The 17,684-nt window shown below is 45.2% G+C and overlaps 1 protein-coding gene across 1 annotated transcript; it reads right to left on the reverse strand.

Annotated features, from left to right (window-relative positions):
- Window positions 1-465: 465 nt before the first annotated feature.
- Window positions 466-11,915, reverse strand: exosc2 (exosome component 2). The gene is made up of 9 exons (XM_072488812.1): window positions 11,752-11,915; window positions 8,032-8,133; window positions 6,733-6,778; window positions 5,311-5,400; window positions 4,451-4,516; window positions 3,571-3,639; window positions 2,063-2,239; window positions 1,578-1,706; window positions 466-591 (listed from the first exon to the last, which is right to left on the reverse strand). The coding sequence occupies exons 1-9, from the start codon at window positions 11,865-11,867 to the stop codon at window positions 511-513; spliced, it is 876 nt and encodes a 291-aa protein (XP_072344913.1). The 5' UTR covers window positions 11,868-11,915; the 3' UTR covers window positions 466-510.
- Window positions 11,916-17,684: the final 5,769 nt, after the last annotated feature.

Genomic DNA, 17,684 nt, shown 5'->3' on the forward strand with positions numbered 1-17,684 from the left:
GGGACTTTCCCCTTCCAACAATATTATGCAGATCACAATACTCTTACCCGCACCAGCAGGTGTTCTGTCAATGCATCAAATTTAAAGTTCTCATCCTTGTTTCCAAATCCCTCCCTGACCTCCTCCGCTCTACAACCCTTTGTTGTACCTGCGTTCCTTTACTTTCTGGTCTCTTGTACATCCCTGATTTTCATCATTCCTCCAGGACGGTTGTGCCTTCAGCTGTCAGCTCCAAGCTCTGACATATCCTTTTCAAGCCGCTCCTTCTCTTGCAACACAATCTTTAAAATCACCTCTTTGAATAAGGTTTTTGCCACCTGTCCTCTAGCTCGTGTCAATATCTTCTTTGGAAATGGTGCTGTGAAGCACCTTTTTTGCTATATTCAAGGCGATATGTTCACGCAATTATTGGTTTGATTGGATGAAGGGTAATGTGTTTTCTGTGACTCCAGAAACAAAAACCAGTTTATTGTAAAGTTTTATTCAAAATATATTACAGGGAAAATCGTGTTATCCTTCCTGATCAATTAGGCGTTGTCTTGTCTCCATCACTATTTCTTCCATTATTTCAGGCTTCAGAATGTCTTTAATCTGCAATGAGATCAGAAACAACATGGGCAAGTGGAATTTACACATACTGGACGGACAAATTATTACCTTAATGTTTCCCTCAGGTGAACAAATGGGAGGAAAACAAAAGGGCTGGGGGCAAAGCAACACATCCGCTAGAGAACTGAATACAACAGGGTCAATTATTGCTTTTAAAAAGGTGCTTAAATGATTCACAGAGAGCCGATAAAAAGGCACGTTACTGACAGTTACTAACAGTTACCATTAAAGTGTATATTCTCTCTTAACTGCTAACCGACCTGCTGTATAACACAGGCATAGAAAGACGGTGACTGCTCTATCAGGGATTATGTTTCGAAGTAAAGCCTGTCTATAAATTACAGTGACCAGTCTGATCATGCAGAAGCATGTGTCTTCTCCTCTATGATTTTAACAACAGTATTTAGAGCAAACAGGTCAAAACCTCCCTTAAAATGGAGAAGGAAATTTGAAGCGAGTGTTTAAACATGAATTTTAAAAAATAAATTGAGAGTACCCAATTTTTTTTTTCCCAATTAAGGGGCAATTTAGCGTGGCAGATCCACCTACCCTGCACATCTTTTTGGGATTTGTGGGGGTGACACCCACGCAGACACGGGCTGAAATTGAACCCGGGTCCTTGCCACCGTGTTAACCACTGCACCACCGTGCACCCAACATTGCTAAGAATATCTAAGCTATAAAGGATGAAAATTGCTAAATGGAGCAAGTTGTACAGGGAGAGCTGGACTTTTAACTTTTTCCAAACCTGTTGTGTAGGTCCCCCCCCCCCAAAGATGCGCAGGCCAGGTGGATTGGCCACGCTAAATTGCCCCTTAATTGGAAAAAATGAATTGGGCACTCTAAATTTTTGAGGAACAAAAAACTTTCCCCCTAAATTCTACATTGAGATAACTAGGTAAATGCAAAAACTGAAGACACATTAAAATTTCAAATCCGTCATAGCTAGTTTGTGTCAGAAACATTACCTGTTGATGCAGTGAGGACTCGTAGCAATACAGAACACTGGTATCATACAACAGCATCTTGTGAACATTCAGGGCAATGATGCAGTTGCGGAGTCGTGAGATCACCTCTCTGTCTGACAAAGGAACTGGCTGTAATCAGAAGCAAAGGGAAAAGCACTGATATTTTAAGATTGAGTTGTGCTTACGAAGCCTTAAGTGACATTGCAGTAAATCAGCCCAGGTTAACACAAAATCATTTTAAACAGCTGAATCTTACTTAAAAAAACAAAGCCATGGAGGAGATGAAGCTTTACAGTAAGTTACATCGCCAGACTTCATTGAAATGCAAATCTCAGAGTTGACAAAACTCAGGGGAGACTACCTCAAAGCCATAGCTCAGTAAATAGCACTATTGTCTCTACATCAGAAGTTTCAAGTCTCACTCTAGGCACCTGAGCGCAAAGTTTAGACCCCACCCCACTTCCAAGCACACGTCTGGTCCTCACCTCTAAATTAGTCACAAATCCTCCCGCCTCGTCATCCTTCTGTTCCATGATTGGATAAATCCAGATGTAACCGTTATTTCCAAGGATGATGGCAGCTCCACAGGGCAGGTTGTGAAAGTGAGTCTTTCGACGTTTTACGAGGGAAGGGGAGACCTGGACCACTGTCCCCTGGCCCAGCTGACCACAGAGAAAGAAAGGTTGCAAAAGAAAAATGGATACAGGAATACTCTTTTGCACATGGGAAAGTTCCATTACAAACATGCCATATATCAGAAAAGAGGAGAGCTCATCAACACCGTGTCCTATAAGCAATTTACAGCACAAATTTAGCATCACATAATAATAATTGCTTATTGTCACATGTAGACTTCAATGGAGTTACTGTGAAAAGCTGAATAGTACAACACAAGGGCAGCACGGTAGCACAAGTGGATAGCACTGTGGCTTCACAGTGCCAGGGTCCCAGGTTCGATTCCCCGCTGGGTCACTGTCTGTGTGGAGTCTGCACGTTCTCCCCGTGTCTGCATGGGTTTCCTCCGGGTGCTCCGGTTTCCTCCCACAGTCCAAAGACATGCAGGTTAGGTGGATTGGCCATGCTAAATTGCCCTTAGTGACCAAAAAGGTTAGGAGGGGTACTGGGTTACAGGGATAGGGTGGAAGCGAGAGCTTAAGTGGGCCGGTGCAGACTCGCTGGGCCGAATGGCGGCCTCCTGCACTGTATGTTCTATGTTCTAAGGAGACCATTCGCCCATCGATTCTACAATGACTCTTTCAAAGAGCTGTCCAATTAATCCCACTCCTCCCTATCCCAATACAGCCACAAATATTTCTCCCAAGTATTTATCTAATTCCACTTAAAGGTCACTGTTGAATCTGTACCCAGCACGCTCTCGGGCAGTACATTCCAGATCCTAATCACTCATTGCACTAAGTTTTTCCATTCTTTTCAATAACCTTAAAGCAGCTCTGTTCCAATGACTGACTATGCCTGTGCCCAGTCGATTCAGGCAGCTCTGAGGTTTAGCAAATCAGTTATAAAACAGAAGCGTAACAATCAATCATTACACTGGTTCAGTCCAGCAATCTCTCAATTTTAAAATTTCACTCATGTTTAATCCCTCCATGGTATCCCTTCTTCCTGGCGCTAAGCTCCTACAACCCTCGGAGATCTCTGCAATCCTCCAACCCTAACCTCCTTGATTTCTATCACGTCACCACTGGTGGCCATACTTTCAGCTGGGCCCCAAGATCTGCAATTTCCTCCCCAAAATTCTCCATCTCTCTTCCTTTGAAACGCCTAAAACCTATACTTGTGACAAATCTTGGATTTACTTAACCTAATATCTCTTTAGGATCTCAGTAACAAACTGTATTGGATAATCGATCTGGTGAAGCAGCTTGAGGTGTTTTACAAGTCAAAGGCTCTATGTAAATTCAAGTTGAAATTTGCATACAACAATATGAAATGTTTTTCTTCAAACTTATTATGAATAACAGCATCACGATACCTTGCCATACTTCAGACTCCTGGTGTGCAAGGACAGAGCACCATCTGAAAACACAGCCTGTACCTCTGCCTGAGTGTGTGATAAGGAAAATCAACAATAAGCAAAGGGTATTAAAGGATGTGGAACCCAGGACAGGTAAAGTTGAGGCAAATCAGACCATGATCGATTGGAATTGCCGTGGAGAGAAATGGTAACACTGTGCCGTGAGGCATGATGGTAGTTGAGGCTAACAGATTCGTGTGTGGAAAAACTGCAGCTCAGCAAGATGGGATTTGTGGGAAAATAAAGAACAGCAGCTTGTACATCTGGACTCTTCACTGATGACACTGTGCTGAAACAGCAAAAAAGACTCTCCAAGGGCATCTGATGGCTACGTGGTAAAGGATTGTTGAAAAATAAACTTCAGGGCAGCACGGTAGCGCAGTGATTAGCACTGGGACTACGGCGCTGAGGACCCAGGTTTGAATCTCAGTTCTGGGTTACTGCCCGTGTGGAGTTTGCACATTCTCCCCGTGTCTGCGTGGGTTTCAGACCCACAACCCAAAGATGTGCAGGTTAGGTGGATTGGCCACGCTAAATTGCCCCTTAATTGGAAAAAATTAATTGGATACTCTTTAAAAAAAAAAAAAAAAAATGTTTAAAGTCTTATTCTGTGTGTTTAGAATTTCAAAAGACCGAATTCTCTCCAGAACTGATCCAAATGTTCCTGGCGAGGAACAGCACTGGGAAAATTGCAGCCTGTAATCCTGACTTGTTGCCCAGTAGGCAGAAAAATTATTCTCCTAGATTCAGGATTTACTGAGTAGTCTTACATCAGATCAGGAGTGCCTGATGGAGGAATCAGTCCCAAGAACTCCACATTGGTCAGTGAAAAGGATACACTGATCAGATCTCCCTCTTGCAGGTAGTCCCTCATCATCAGTTCATCCTCAGCAGATCTTCTTCTCTGTAAGGAGACAAAGCTTATGTAATGGTAATAGGAAGCGAGAGCATGTTCATCCCAGTGAAATGCCTACACAAGCAGTCAGCTTCAGCAAAAGCAGAATACTGTGATGCTGGAATTCTGAAACAACAGAAATTACTGGAACAGCTCAGCAGGTCTGGAAGCATCTGTGGTGACAGAAACAAGAGTTAACGTTTGGAGTCCAATATGACTCTTCGGAATTCCACAGATGCTGTCAGACCTGGTGAGGTTTTCCGGTAATTTCTGTTTTTAATGTTAGCTGTGATAAGACACACACAGCATTTGTGACAACCTTGGATCGAGAAACAAGACTTAGACATCCTCCAGGCCAAGGTACTGATGGAATGGAGCAGGAAGCAGAGTTCCCAACAGATATCTGGGATGAATCGCTCTTTGCTGCATTGAACTGTGTGACATCCACAGTACACAATATGCACCACTCCAGAAACTGGAGCACAAAAATCCAGACTGACACACTACGTGCAGTAATCAGGGAGGGCTGAACTGTCAGAGGTGCTGTTTCTTGATGAGACGTTAAACCTCTCTCAGTTGGACATAAAAGATCTGACATCCACTATTTTGACTAATATTTATCCCTCAGGAAATATCAGGAGGACAGATTATCAATGCCAAATTGCTGTTTACGGGAGCTTGCTGCCACACATCGGGAGTTACAACAGTGACTACATTTCAAAAAGTACTTCATTGGCTGTAATGCGCTTTGAGATATACTGAGCTAGTGAAAGGTGCTATAGAAATGCAAGTCTTTTACTCACCAGTTCCCCTCCAGGAAGATTAACAGATGAGAGAAGCAGCACAGAGTCAAGTCTGGAGTTGGTCTCCACTTTCCATCGCTTCTGCTGCACCTACAATTATTCACAAAGTTGTTACTTTCTTTAAAACCCACACCCAGCCAGCCCTGTCATTCCCCAGGCCACAGAGTTCCTAATCCTGTGCCGTACAATGTGGGCAGGGCAATGACCATCCGGCAGCTCTGTAGCAGCAAGACGCTTTGCATGCAGACAGAGATAGTTGAGCTCTTTGTACCGTGATGTGACAAAACAAGATACACCAGCTAGCGGGGAGCGCAAATTCAAATGAGGAATTTGTTGGCAGGAAGAGGGGTGACAACATCTAGTGGCCAAAAGAGTTCGGAAAGGGGCCGCAGGTAGCAATGGCAAATCAAAGACAGAGGGAAGAAGTTAAAGGGATAGACAATATATGCAGGGAGGTAGAGGAGATGGCTGGTTTGGGATGTACACAGTAATGGTTAATAATGTTCACAGAGGGGAGAGGTCTGGTTTTTCACTAACTGGAGCACAGATTGCATCACAGAAAAGGTGAATGTCTTTATAAATATCATTCTTTCCAAATGGACATGATGAGGTAGAGAAACTGGATTCAGTCACAAGAAATACTCAGTCAAAAGAAGCTCTTATCTGGAAAAAGCCAATCGTTGTCCCAACACATCAATTTTTGCAAAGATCAACACACGACACTTTTCAATAACTTCTCTCTGCTTCTTTTGTTTTGCATCAGTGGCCTTTCTTATAACTTAATTCCCATACATATCAAAACTAAAAGCTTTCACCAGACTGTCAGTCTTCCAACTCCCTTGTTTTAAATCTCTGTCCTGTGTGTTTGAACTCTTCACCATACTGAACAATTTATTTTGGTCAGGTGATGCAAAGTCCCTCATCATGTTGTGGCGGCGCAATGGTTAGCACTGCTGCCTCACAACGTCAGGGCCACGGGTTCAATTCCGGCCTTGGGTGACTGTGTGGAGTTTGCACGTTCTCCCCGTGTCTGCATGGGTTTCCTCCCACTGCCCAATTATATGCAGGATAGGTGGATTGGCCATGCTAAATTGCCCCTTAGTTTCCAGGGATGGGATGGGGGACTTGGTGTAGGTAGGGTGCTCTTTCAGAGGGACTGTACTGACTTTATGGGCTGAATGGCCTTATTCTGAGGTGTTATATCCTCAGCTCGTCACATTTCCAATAAAAACAAAACACCTATTTCACCCCAAAGTATTTATATTAAATCAAGATGCTCATTAGAGATATCCAATTGGCATGCACACAACCGGTTATAGTTTCATCAAAAACATTTTATTTGAATTTTTCTAAATGCATTTTCTTTATCGCAGCAAGTACAGTTTTGTACCCCTCTTACAAAATGGAACGGTTTTAATTTACCTCTGTAATTCTTCCCACAACAACATCTCCAACTTCTCCATTGTATCTATTGAAATAATTCAGATTAACAGTATTAATCAACTGTATTCAATGATGCATATTACCTCCTGCTGCAACAACATCTGAAGTTTGTATTTCACATTCTCGTGTTTAAATCTCCCAAATACCTCCACATCTAGGCTCTGACACAGTCCCCACTCTCTTCATCTCACCAAAACCATCTTTTAATGTCGAGCCCTTAAACTCTTTACCTCCATTAACCTCTCCATCCTTCCCCTCCTTTTAGATGCTGTTTTAAACCTACCTCTAGGGTTAAGTACTTAATCATCTGTCTTAATGTCTGTGTCTTTCGTTCAGTGTCAGATTGTGAGGTATGCCAGAATGATTTACTCAGCTGTTGCTGATCATGGTTGGTTTATTTTTCCGGTTCAAATGTAAGTTCTTCTTTTAAACAACATAGCCACAGGCTCACGATCGTGATAAATTGAATGAAATTGGGCAATGCAATTTCCAAACCACCAGAAAGATCCTGGAACCCAAATTACTGAAAATAGAATTTGACACCTGATTAATAACCGTATATAGACCATGGTTCCCAAAGAGTCTTTCTGCTGTTAACCTGTCTTGTGATAGAAGTGTCACTTGAGACAGAAGGTTGTAGGTTCAAGTCCCATTCCTGGACTTTAATGTATGTTGACAGTCCAGAGATGTTATGCATCGCTGGAGGTACCAGCTTATGGTTTTGATGCTTAAACAATTCCCTAACCCTGTCTGCCTGTTTAAGTGGACAGAAAATATTTAAAGGAGGGGAAGGCACTGGCAAAAGGAGTGAAAAATGAAATAAGCCTTTTCCATGGAGTTAAGTCACATTGAAAAGGGGTCTTGCAAAACAAATTTTAAAAGACCTCAATATGACGTATGGAAAAGGAGAACAGGTGCAGGACTAATTGCATAACTCTTGAAGCCGAATGGCTTCCACTTTCAGGTTCTAATACAGCCAAAGGTTGTGCAATTGCTTGCCGATGAAATGTGCACAGTAGTGACAGTGGGGGTGAGTTTCCTCCCCCGAATGGCAGAAGGGGCGGGGAATTGAGCAAGAGTCCCAAAACAATGGCATCCCAATGTGAATCACAACAGCCTCCAGGGAAGAGAGGGTCATGACTGGGCAGTATCCCCTTCAGAGTGTCTAAAATTATGGGGAATAAAAGCTGGCATGTTACACTCCACATCTCCCGCCCGAGCTGACACTCTGAACAACAAAATCGGAAAATTTCCAGCCAATGAAGGTTGAAGACTTGCCTTGTTTGAAGTGGCTTGACACATATCAATTTATTCACTCTTTCCACAGCCCCGGCGACCGATGCAATGAGTTTCTCATCTTCCATATATGTACCATGGCCTCTGGAAAAAGACAATATTTATACAGTAACAGAGAGTCTGCACACACACACAAAAACCAGAGTAGTTACACACTCAGGCTCGAGTCTTTTTCAGTTCTTAGATTTGTCCTCTCCCAGTCAGGGTTACTGATTCTCTGGGAGTTATTGATTAATGTCCTGGACATTGCTGCAAAAGCCCAGGAGAAAACAAAAACAACAGGGAGACTGGAAAAGGAAACCGTGTGATTATTTTTCAGTTTCTTTGAATTGATTACAATTTATTAGAAAAATGTTGGAACTTGAGAAAAAAACCAATTGGTTAAAAAGTCAGGAAGCATCCAATTGGATAATAAAGATTCTGTTTGCTTTCATGAAATCCCAAAGCATTTTACAGGCATTGTGAAATATAGTCACTTGGTCATTTTAAATCAAAGATTGATAGATTTTTGTTGACCAAAGGGCTTAAAGGACATTGGGAAAAGGCCGGAATGTGAAATTATGTTGCAAATCAGCCAAGATCTCACTAAAATGAGTAACAGGCTTGAAGGGCTAAATGGCCATTTCCTGTTTCTTTGCACCAAAATGTAACACCGTGTTAGTTTGAACTTCCCTACAAAATGTGTTGTAGGTTTTTAAAACCATTTCAATATGGTTTCACACTATCAACGAGGGTTAATCTGTGATCTACGACGGGGCAGCGCGGTAGCATAGTGGTTAGCACAATTGCTTCACAGCTCCAGGGTCCCAGGTTTGATTCCCGGCTTGGGTCACTGTCTGTGCAGAGTCTGCACATCCTCCCCGTGTGTGCGTGGGTTTCCTCCGGGTGCTCCGGTTTCCTCCCACAGTCCAAAGATGTGCAGGTTAGGTGGATTGGCTATGCTAAATTGCCCTTAAGTGTCCAAAATTGCCCTTAGTGTTGGGTGGGGTTACTGGGTTATGGGGATAGGGTGGAGGTGTTGACCTTGGGTAGGGTGCTCTTTCAGAGCCGGTACAGACTCGATGGGCCGAATGGCCTCCTTCTGCACTGTAAATTCTATGATTTCTCCCTCTGTACCTCCATAAAAGGCACCATAGCAAGACTGCAGTTTGGCAATAGGGTTAAATTAGGGGGCAGGTTGCATAGGTTAGGTATAAATTCCCTCGAGTATAGGAGATTAAGGGGTGATTTAATCAGGGTGTAAAATAATTAAATGATTTGATGGGGTGAATAAAGAAAAACTGTTTCCTCTTGTAGCAGGAAAGTGGAGGTTGCAGGGTGGTGCGAAAGTCTAACCCAAAACTTAGAGCCTGCCATTCAGGGGTGAAGTCAACATGCTCCTCCATACCAAAGGGTTAGTGGAAATCTAGTCACTCCATTCAAAAGGTAGTCGGGCTCAGGAACCTATTGAAAATTTCACAACTGAGATTGGTAGAAAGCGGGATAGACCATTCAGCCCGTCTGTTCAAATCATGGCTGATCTGTGTCTAAATGTTAGGTGTCTATCTACATATCCTTGGGCAGCATAAATCTAATAACCTCAGATTTAAAGTTATTAAATGCAACCATTTACCGTTTTTAGTGTTCCCTAATTTTTGAATGGCTTAGTTCTGATTTTAAGGTTATGTTCCCTTATCCTAGATACTCTCACCACTGGAAAATGGTATTAAGAAAATACAGGACCAAGGAAGGTAGATAAGAGTTAAGGCGCAGATTGATAAAGGCTCCCCCACATCTGGGACATCAAGTAGCAGAGTGAATGTGAGCTTTGATTCCCAAAGCCCCACAAGTGGAAATATTCTCTCTGCATCTATTCCATTGAACCCCTTCCATAATCTTTCAATGTCAATGTTGGCTCAATGCACTCGCCACTTGCTTTTGATGCCCTTCATGTTTAGAGCGACAGAATACGGAATGACACACAGGTTAATAACAGAACAACTTGTCTTTGATTAGTTGGTGATTTTCACAAAACAGTTGAGGTACCTGAGCAACAGACTGCACTGCATGGGCTGCCAATGAAGGTTGAAATATGCAATTTTGGCAAGTTAAGTGGTGTAGCAACATCCAAATATCCTCAACCTTCAGCTTAATGGATATTGAAACAAGTGACATTGGAATGAACACAAGATGATATTTGAGGAGGGTGGCCATGAGCTAGAGGTCTATTAAATGTGCTAGAAGTCTAGCTTGGTTTGCAAAAGAGCATAGAAACCAATACATGGCGATGTTATAGTAATTCAGGAAACACACAGATAAAGGTTTAAACAGATTTATTCCAAACTTTAAAAATAAAGCTGCAGCCTAGGCCCATAACACAAATCTCCCAGCTCCGAACTAACAGAACACCCTGTCCGCGTCTGGGATGGCATTTGAAGAGGTCTGTAATGAGCCCCCCCTGGGCAGGCCTCCGCTTGTTACTTTGGGAACTCGTCCTCCACAAGCCCCAACGGGGAAATTGATGAGTGATTCCCTGTGAGGGTTCCCACAGATGTGTTGATTTTTTCCCCCTCGCTGTTTCTCCTAATACATCAATTCTGATAAAATAGAAACAATTAACTCTTTTTTTCTTCTTTTGTTAATTTTTTTTCCAATTAAAGGGCAATTTAGCACGGCCAACCCACCTAACCTGCACATCTTTGGGTTGTGGGAGGGCAGCACGGTGGCGCAGTGGGTTAGCACTGCTGCCTCACGGCACCGAGGTCCCAGGTTCGATCCCGGCTCTGGGTCACTGTCCGTGTGGAGTTTGCACATTCTCCCTGTGTTTGCGTGGGTTTCGCTCCCACAACCCAAAGATGTGCAGGCGTGGTGGGTTGGCCATGCTAAATTGTCCCTTAATTGGAAAAATGAATTGGGTACTCTAAATTTATTTTTTTTAATGTTTGGATTGTGGGGGTGAGACTCACGCCGACACGGGGGGGGGAGAACGTGCAAACTCCACATGGACACGGGACAGGATCGAATCCGTTCCTCGCCACCATGAGGGAGCAGTGCTAACCACTGCGAGAGACAAATACCCTTGAAGAAACGTCTTCTACCAAAGATTAGACGGAACACGCCCTCAGGGACTGAACAGCTCAGTTAACAGATTATCACCCCCCCCCCTTTTCGAGGGCGCATAACGCGAGCTTGCTTTGCGGAACAGTTGGACCTTTCGACCCTGGCCTGTGGCCGAGTGGATCTGGCTTGATTGCTGATGGCTCAAAACCTCAGACGTTGTTTTATTAACACGGCGGACATTTGCGATCCAGCGGTGAGTACGGTGACCTGATTGGCGCAGATGAAGGAGCTACACTCCGAAAGCTAGTGATTCCAAATAAACCTGGTGCTGTAAGACTTTTAACGGATATTTATCAACCTCCGATTCAGGCACCCATTCAAGCAGCAGCCCCTTTTCAACCTCCTCCACTGGTGGAGCCCAGAACCGTCAACAGTTACCACAGGTGTGGTAAATACCACCTTGCAGATCAGATGCTGAGTGAGTTCAGTTGTTGCCCATTCGCTTATATTGATGAAGATCGAGTCTGAGCCGTTAGAACAGCCATCCGCCGCTCATTCACCAATTCAAAGCCGCCGGCCGGCCACGCACGTCGGATTTCCTCCTCCCTCGCTTCACTGTCGACTTTTCAACCAGACTTCACCTCATTTTTAAAATGGTTTTACCTCATGAAGCCGGTGTCGGTGGTGATCGTGTCTCCCGGTGACACCAAATGTTTACCCACGTCCGCCGGTAAAGGCACGCGCTTTCGCGCCGTCGCTAACCGAATGTCCACCGCCATCTTTCAGACTGGCTCCGCGCCCGCCGCCGCGAGGCGCCATTTATAACCAAAGCCATCTTTCATGCTGGCAGGTCGCGATCACTATGTCGCCATGTTTTCTGCTGGCAGGTCCGCTTCGGCCAATGACTATGTCGCCATCTTTCCTACTGGCAGGTCCGCTTCGACCAATGACTATCGCCATCTTTCGTGCTGGCAGGTCCGCTTCGGCCAATGACTATATCGCCAGCTTTCATGCTGGCAGGTCCGCTTCGGTCAATGACTATGTCGCCATCTTTCATGCTGGCAGGTCCGCTTCGGCCAATGACTATATCGCCATCTTTCATGCTGGCAACCCGTCCATTATCGCGACAACCTTTGACACTGGCGAGTGCAGGGGCGATACCTGCCAATAAAATTCTGCCGGGATGCTGGAATAAGCACATAAAATGCTGGAACTATTTAGCGGGCCTGCGGATGAAAAAAAAACAGGGCGAACGCCTCAGGTCACCATTTTATATTTAATTCTTAGTACGGTTTTCGCCATCTTTAGTGCTGGCTGATGGAGGTCGCCATCTTTCCTCCTGGCAAATCGCCTGACCGGGCGCCCGTCTCCATGTTGAGTGCTGGCGGCCGGCCTCCCGCTGCCGCCATCCTGTTGGCTGGCGAGCCGGGTCTGGTCGGCACCTCCTGAGGAGGAATCGTCGCCAGCCTCTGGACGGTGTGGCGTCGGCTCTCTTCGTTGCCCCGACGATGTGACAACACGTTTTACCGACAGTAAAATCTGAAACGGCTCGCCGCGGGTCTCACCGGCGCCGGGAAATGGTGGGCGCCGCCATTTTGATTCCACAACCAACCCCACAACATGGTCTTCAAATTAATGACTCCTTCATCCCATCAGCACGGGCAGCTCTGATACACCTGCTGGTGTCCAGGTCCAGAGGGCTGACCCAACACGTTTTCTGGCTGTTCAGAATCACTGTAAATACACAAGGGGTTAATGTAAATATACTGGGACTAAATAAACACTAGAGGGAGCGCCAGAGACATTGTGACACACAGACATTCAACCAATAGGTCAGTAAGATAGGACACGACCAATGGGCAGTCAAGACATCCAGAGGTGATACTACCACAAGGGGGCAACCCATATAAAAGGACAGGGCATACATGCTCTTTCTCTTTTCCATAGACGACGCTCAAGAGAGACGGGCAGATCAGAGCATCACACCCACCGCATGGCTTAGAGCAGACTGGTTAGTTAGACTGAGTTACTATAGCAAGATTAGCAGGAGAGTCGAACTCAAATAGGAGAATTGTTAACTGTTCAATAAACAAACGTGTTGAACCTATCTCCAAGTCTGAACCTTCCTTTGTCGGAGTATACATCAAAGAAGCACAGAATACCCGCAAAAATTTTTTACATTTATCACAAGGCTGTGCCCGCTGATGAAGGAGCTATGCTCCGGAAGCTAGTGATTCCAAATAAACCTGTTGGACTTTAACCTGGTGTTGTTAGACCTCCTACTTGACAAGTTTTGACATAAGCTTGCCTCCACTTTTCCCATCCAGAGGCGGATGGGGGAAAGATTTGAATGGGGCTTTAGAATGGGAATTGAATTATAGAATTTACAGTGCAGAAGGAGGCCATACGGCCTATCGAGTGTCCTCTGGAAAGAGCGCCCCACCCAAACCCTGAAGGCAATAGAAAGCACAGGGGGAAAGGCAGGGGTGGGACTAGCCAAGCTACTTCTGCAGGCAGGCAGCCTAGTCTCAATGACCTGACTTGATTTTCTTTATGCACTCCCCTCCATGATTCCAAAACTTCTGATCTCGATGTGATAGAAAGATGGATAAATATAAATGGGCCAAATTGTCGGTGCTGGCAAGGGGCTACCTATTCAAGTTCCAGTTCCACGTCTTCGGTTGGACATTTACTAAAAAGAGGTGCAATTATACAATGCATTTCACATTGTCAGAATGTCTCAAATCACTTAAGCAGTGAATTAACTGTCTGAAGTGAAGTCACTGTTGTAATTAGGATTTTAAAATATTGATTATATTATATATAAAGGTGTGCTGTTAGGTCATTTGGATATTATGAATTCTCCCTCCGTGTACCCGAACAGGCGCCGGAATGTGACAACTAGGGGCTTTTCACAGTAACTTCATTGCAGTGTTAATGTAAGCCTACTTGTGACAATAAAGATTATTATTATATATATCTGTTGCAGTAATGTCTTTAAAAGCCTGAGTTCAGATATAAATATTAATATCTGTTGCCTAATATTTTTTAAAGAATCTAGTTAAGATATCCAGACCATGGCTTAAAAAACAAATGTGATTAAGATGTCATAAAAGCGAGATCATCATTCATTCCAACCTTATGTGTTTACAAAGAGAGGCCTAATGGACTTTTGCTTATAGAAAGAAGATTCCTGGAAAGTAGTGTTTAGACTTAGGTAAGCAGATCAGGGGATCTAAAGGGGATAGAGATGATAAAATTAATGAGTGGAGCTAGGCCTGTGGCAAGCAGTTTAGCTTTTAGTCCCCAAACGACAGCAAGACTTGCAGCAGGTGTCTGAAAGAATTTCCTTCTCTCTTCAAGCAGTCTTTCCAAGAAATCTCTGTCCAGAGGATAGCAAGCATCCCTATGCTTGCGAACTTTATTTATAAATCTTTTTTGATCTGTGGTGGGCTTTGCTTAATTGGAGACAGAGATGGTATCAGTTAGATGTTAAAGTGTTTCCTATCATTGTGTTATAACCTGCCTACTTACCATTGGCTGGGGACTAATGACTATCCCACAATCCTGTGGGAGTATGAGCTTCCCCAATGAGGGGGGAGGAGAAACCACTAGTAAATTCCTAGTATAAATAAAGCTGGCCAGTTCAGGAACCAGCAGGAAGGAGCATGTAGCAAGGGAAGTTGCTGCTACTGTTATGTATATATGTTATAGTAAAAAAATAATTTGTCCCGGAGGACTGGAGAATAGCCAATGTTGTTACTCTGTTTAAGAAGGGTAGCAAGGATAATCCCGGGAACTACAGGCCGGTGAGCCTTACTTCAGTGGTAGGGAAATTACTGGAGAGAATTCTTCGAGACAGGATCTACTCCCATTTGGAAGCAAATGGACGTATAGTGAGAGGCAGCATGGTTTTGTGAAGGGGAGGTCGTGTCTCACTAACTTGATAGAGTTTTTCGAGGAGGTCACTAAGATGATTGATGCAGGTAGGGCAGTAGATGTTGTCTATATGGACTTCAGTAAGGCCTTTGACAAGGTCCCTCATGGTAGACTAGTACAAAAGGTGAAGTCACACGGGATCAGGGGTGAGCTGGCAAGGTGGATACAGAACTGGCTAGGCCATAGAAGGCAGAGAGTAGCAATGGAGGGATGCTTTTCTAATTGGAGGGCTGTGACCAGTGGTGTTCCACAGGGATCAGTGCTGGGACCTTTGCTCTTTGTAGTATATATAAATGATTTGGAGGAAAATGTAACTGGTCTGATTAGTAAGTTTGCAGACGACACAAAGGTTGGTGGAATTGCGGATAGCGATGAGGACTGTCGGAGGATACAGCAGGATTTAGATTGTCTGGAGACTTGGGCGGAGAGATGGCAGATGGAGTTTAATCCGGACAAATGTGAGGTAATGCATTTTGGAAGGTCTAATGCAGGTAGGGAATATACAGTGAATGGTAGAACCCTCAAGAGTATTGAAAGTCAAAGAGATCTAGGAGTACAGGTCCACAGGTCATTGAAAGGGGCAACACAGGTGGAGAAGGTAGTCAAGAAGGCATACGGCATGCTTGCCTTCATTGGCCGGGGCATTGAGTATAAGAATTGGCAAGTCATGTTGCAGCTGTATAGAACCTTAGTTAGGCCACACTTGGAGTATAGTGTTCAATTCTGGTCGCCACACTACCAGAAGGATGTGGAGGCTTTAGAGAGGGTGCAGAAGAGATTTACCAGAATGTTGCCTGGTATGGAGGGCATTAGCTATGAGGAGCGGTTGAATAAACTCGGTTTGTTCTCACTGGAACGAAGGAGGTTGAGGGGAGACCTGATAGAGGTATACAAAATTATGAGGGGCATAGACAGAGTGGATAGTCAGAGGCTTTTCCCCAGGGTAGAGGGGTCAATTACTAGGGGGCATAGGTTTAAGGTGAGAGGGGCAAGGTTTAGAGTAGATGTACGAGGCAAGTTTTTACGCAGAGGGTAGTGGGTGCCTGGAACTCGCTACCGGAGGAGGTAGTGGAAACAGGGACGATAGGGACATTTAAGGGGCATCTTGACAAATATATGAATAGGATGGGAATAGAAGGATACGGACCCAGGAAGTGTAGAAGATTGTAGTTTAGTCGGGCAGCATGGTCGGCACGGGCTTGGAGGGCCGAAGGGCCTGTTCCTGTGCTGTACATTTCTTTGTTCTTTGTTTGTTATTATTTTGTATCCTTAAAACTCGTGCTGGATTCTTCGTGGCCCTTACAAAACTGGCGACGAAGGTTAAAGTGAATAGCTGTCTACACTGCTGAAGCCACCTCCCAGAATTTTTGTTGGATACAGGTTGGAAGTTGTTTTCTATTATACCATGCCTCTGTACGGACGTTTGGATGTTTTTGATGCTGCGCTGGAAAGATGGAACCAGTACACACAACGGATGCGTTACTATTTCCGGGCAAACAATATCACCAAAAATGAGCGCCAGGTGGTCATATTGCTCACCGCCTGCGGCCCGCATACGTTTGGGGTGATTAGGAGCCTTACGTACCCAGCTGCGCCGGACACCAAAACGTTTGATGAACTTGTGAATATAGTGGGACAACATTTTAACCCAACCCCGTCCACGCTAGTCCAGCGTTACCGGTTTAATACTGCTGAGAGGACCCCTGGAGAATCCCTTGCCGATTTTCTATCCAGGCTACGCAGGATTGCGGAGTACTGTGACTATGGTGAGACTTTGTCAGAAATGTTACGCGACCGTTTGGTTTGCGGTATTAACAATGCGGCCACCCAGAGAAAGTTGTTAGCGGAGCCAACATTGACTTTTCAACAGGCCATTCAAGTAGTATTGTCCCGAGAGAGCGCAGAGCGAGGAGTACAGGAGCTACAGGGAATGGAAGTGCATGCCTTGGGGCGCAACCCCTTCCGTCCGAAAACGTCCCCCCACACTCCTGCGGTACCTTGGGCGAGGCAACGTCCGGACCAACGCCAGTGGCTGTCGGACATTCCTCCCCAAAGGGAGCCTTCTCCAGAGCCAATGGATGAGGAGCCATGTCCGTGTCAGACTTGTAGGCGTCGACTCCATAGCAGACGGCGGTCCTGGGGGCGCCAGAGGCGCCGTCATTCCGACCGAAACTGGGGCCAGCCCAGGGGCCGTAACTGGGACCAGCCCAGAGGCTGTACCTTCCATGTGGATGAACCTGCGGCGACTACTCCTGAGGACGTGGAGACGGAGGACGACTGCCTGCAGCTGCATTGTGTGGCAGCTCCCCGTGTGGCCCCCATTAAGGTGACAGTACGGGTCAAAGGCCACCCGCTTGAGATGGAGTTGGATACTGGCGCAGCGGTCTCCGTGATCGCCCAGAGGACATTCGACCGCATCAAGCAGGGTATACAGACCCTTACATTAACCGACTCACAGGCCAGGTTGGCCATCTACACGGGGGTACCACTGGACATTGCAGGAACTACAATGACCCCTGTTGTCTATGGACGCCAGGAGGGGCGTTTCCCATTTATCGTGGTGCGCGGCCATGGGCCCAACCTGTTGGGTCGGGACTGGTTGCGCCATTTGCGGTTGCAATGGCAGCACATCCTCCAAACAGTTTCTGAAGGGTTGA

Source organism: Scyliorhinus torazame, chromosome 22 (assembly GCF_047496885.1).
Source record: "Scyliorhinus torazame isolate Kashiwa2021f chromosome 22, sScyTor2.1, whole genome shotgun sequence".
Lineage (NCBI taxonomy): Eukaryota > Metazoa > Chordata > Chondrichthyes > Carcharhiniformes > Scyliorhinidae > Scyliorhinus > Scyliorhinus torazame.